General features: G+C 50.5%; 1 protein-coding gene across 1 annotated transcript in view; it reads left to right on the top strand.

Moving 5' to 3' along the window:
* The window catches only part of FOXL2 (forkhead box L2), a gene marked incomplete at its 5' end in the record, with an annotated part of 1,787 nt that extends 719 nt beyond the window's left edge, over positions 1-1,068 (top strand). Inside the window, one exon of the mRNA XM_017728726.1 lies at positions 1,062-1,068. Coding sequence (XP_017584215.1) covers positions 1,062-1,068 — 7 coding nt within the window. The remainder of the gene's footprint in view (positions 1-1,061) is intronic.
* Between the last annotated feature and the right edge of the window lie 379 nt (positions 1,069-1,447).

Raw genomic sequence — 1,447 nt, 5'->3', positions numbered from 1 at the left:
CTGCACTCCCGCATAGACATCTAGGGAGGCTCCGGCCAGCCGCCGTCACAGAAATGCACCGGCCCCGCTGCCCCTCTCCTGCCCCGCCGCGTTCCCCTGCGCTCCGTGTCTCTCCTCCTCGTCTCTAGCCACGGACTTCCCTCTCTCTGTGCCCAAACTCTCGCGGTGGGGAAATAGCAGCCTTGCCCCGCGTGTAGTGTCAGTGTAGGAGCCGTCCCTCCGTGAGAAGAAGGCAGTGTAAGTGTGGGGGCTTCCCCGCGGGGCTGCGCCGGGCAGCGGCGGCGGGGGCGCCCGTGTCCCGGGGGGGGGGGGGGGGTTTCTCCGCTCGTGTGTGTGTGTGTTTGTGAGTTGTTGGGTTTGGTGGGGTTTTTTTGTTTTGGGTTTGTTTGGTTTCGTTTTTGTTTTTTGTTTTTGTTGTTTTTTGGGGGGGGAAGCATCTAATTAAAAATTGGCTGTTCAGCCCTCAAAATTATGCTTCTTTGTAATTCGGCCGTAATCTTTTCGGGCTCAGCCATGGGGAGAGTAAAGTGGAGTCTGTAAATAGCGGAGGCGTTTTCACGCGTGCAGTGCGAGGCTGGCGGGGCCTAGACACTACTGTGTGCCCGCGGTGTTCGTCCTCCTTCTTCTCTTCATCCCCTCTGTCTTCTTCCTCGCTCTGCAAAGCACTGCGCTTCTTCCGAGCTGTGGCTTTTCGTTAAAATAGTACTTAACGTGGGGACTGCTGTAACAGCAGATGTGCGATATTGCTGGTTAATAGAAACCAACAAACAAAACCCGCCAGGGTCACTCGTGAAACATTTCGGCAGTGGTAAATATATTTTTAAAGGAGACAATGTCCTCTGAGGTCTTAAAAGTAATTTTATACATGTCTAAAAAAATATTTTGATGTTATTAAAAAAAAAAAAGAGGTGCTTTCCTGTAAATTGGAATATTTTTCCGTGTGCATATTATTATTAATAATGAAAGTTTAAACTATCTTCAGGTTTTTTGCCCCCAAACCTGGCCCAAAATGGATTTTCCGGTAGGTTCTGCTTTTGAATGCTTACCCTTTTTCTTAAAAGATTTTGATCCTTCAATTTTACATAGATTCATGTGGGGGGAAAAAAATAGCGATTTTAAAACAGGGGCCAGTTCATAGCGATTTTGTAAATGTTTGTGTAAACTGATAGATGCTGTGGCATAGTACCATTTTGGGACCAACTTTTCTAGAATGAACTAGCACTTTCATTGTACTTTCTAGCATTGTAAAGTCTCCAATAAAATGCCTTTCCTTCTTTCCATATCGTTTTATTTCACTCCGCTCCTCCGCGCTCGGGATCGGGAAGAGGCAGCGGAGAACGGGGCGGGCGCTGTGTGCCGGGGCCGCTCCGGGCTGCGGGCAGCGCTCCGGCCCGCAAGCTGCAGCGCTCCCCGGTGCCTCGCACGGCCGCTCGGCCGCCGGGACCCG

This window comes from Corvus brachyrhynchos, unplaced genomic scaffold, assembly GCF_000691975.1.
Source record: "Corvus brachyrhynchos isolate BGI_N302 unplaced genomic scaffold, ASM69197v1 scaffold223, whole genome shotgun sequence".
Taxonomy (NCBI): Eukaryota; Metazoa; Chordata; class Aves; order Passeriformes; family Corvidae; genus Corvus; species Corvus brachyrhynchos.
This window is presented reverse-complemented; position numbering and strand designations above follow the sequence as displayed.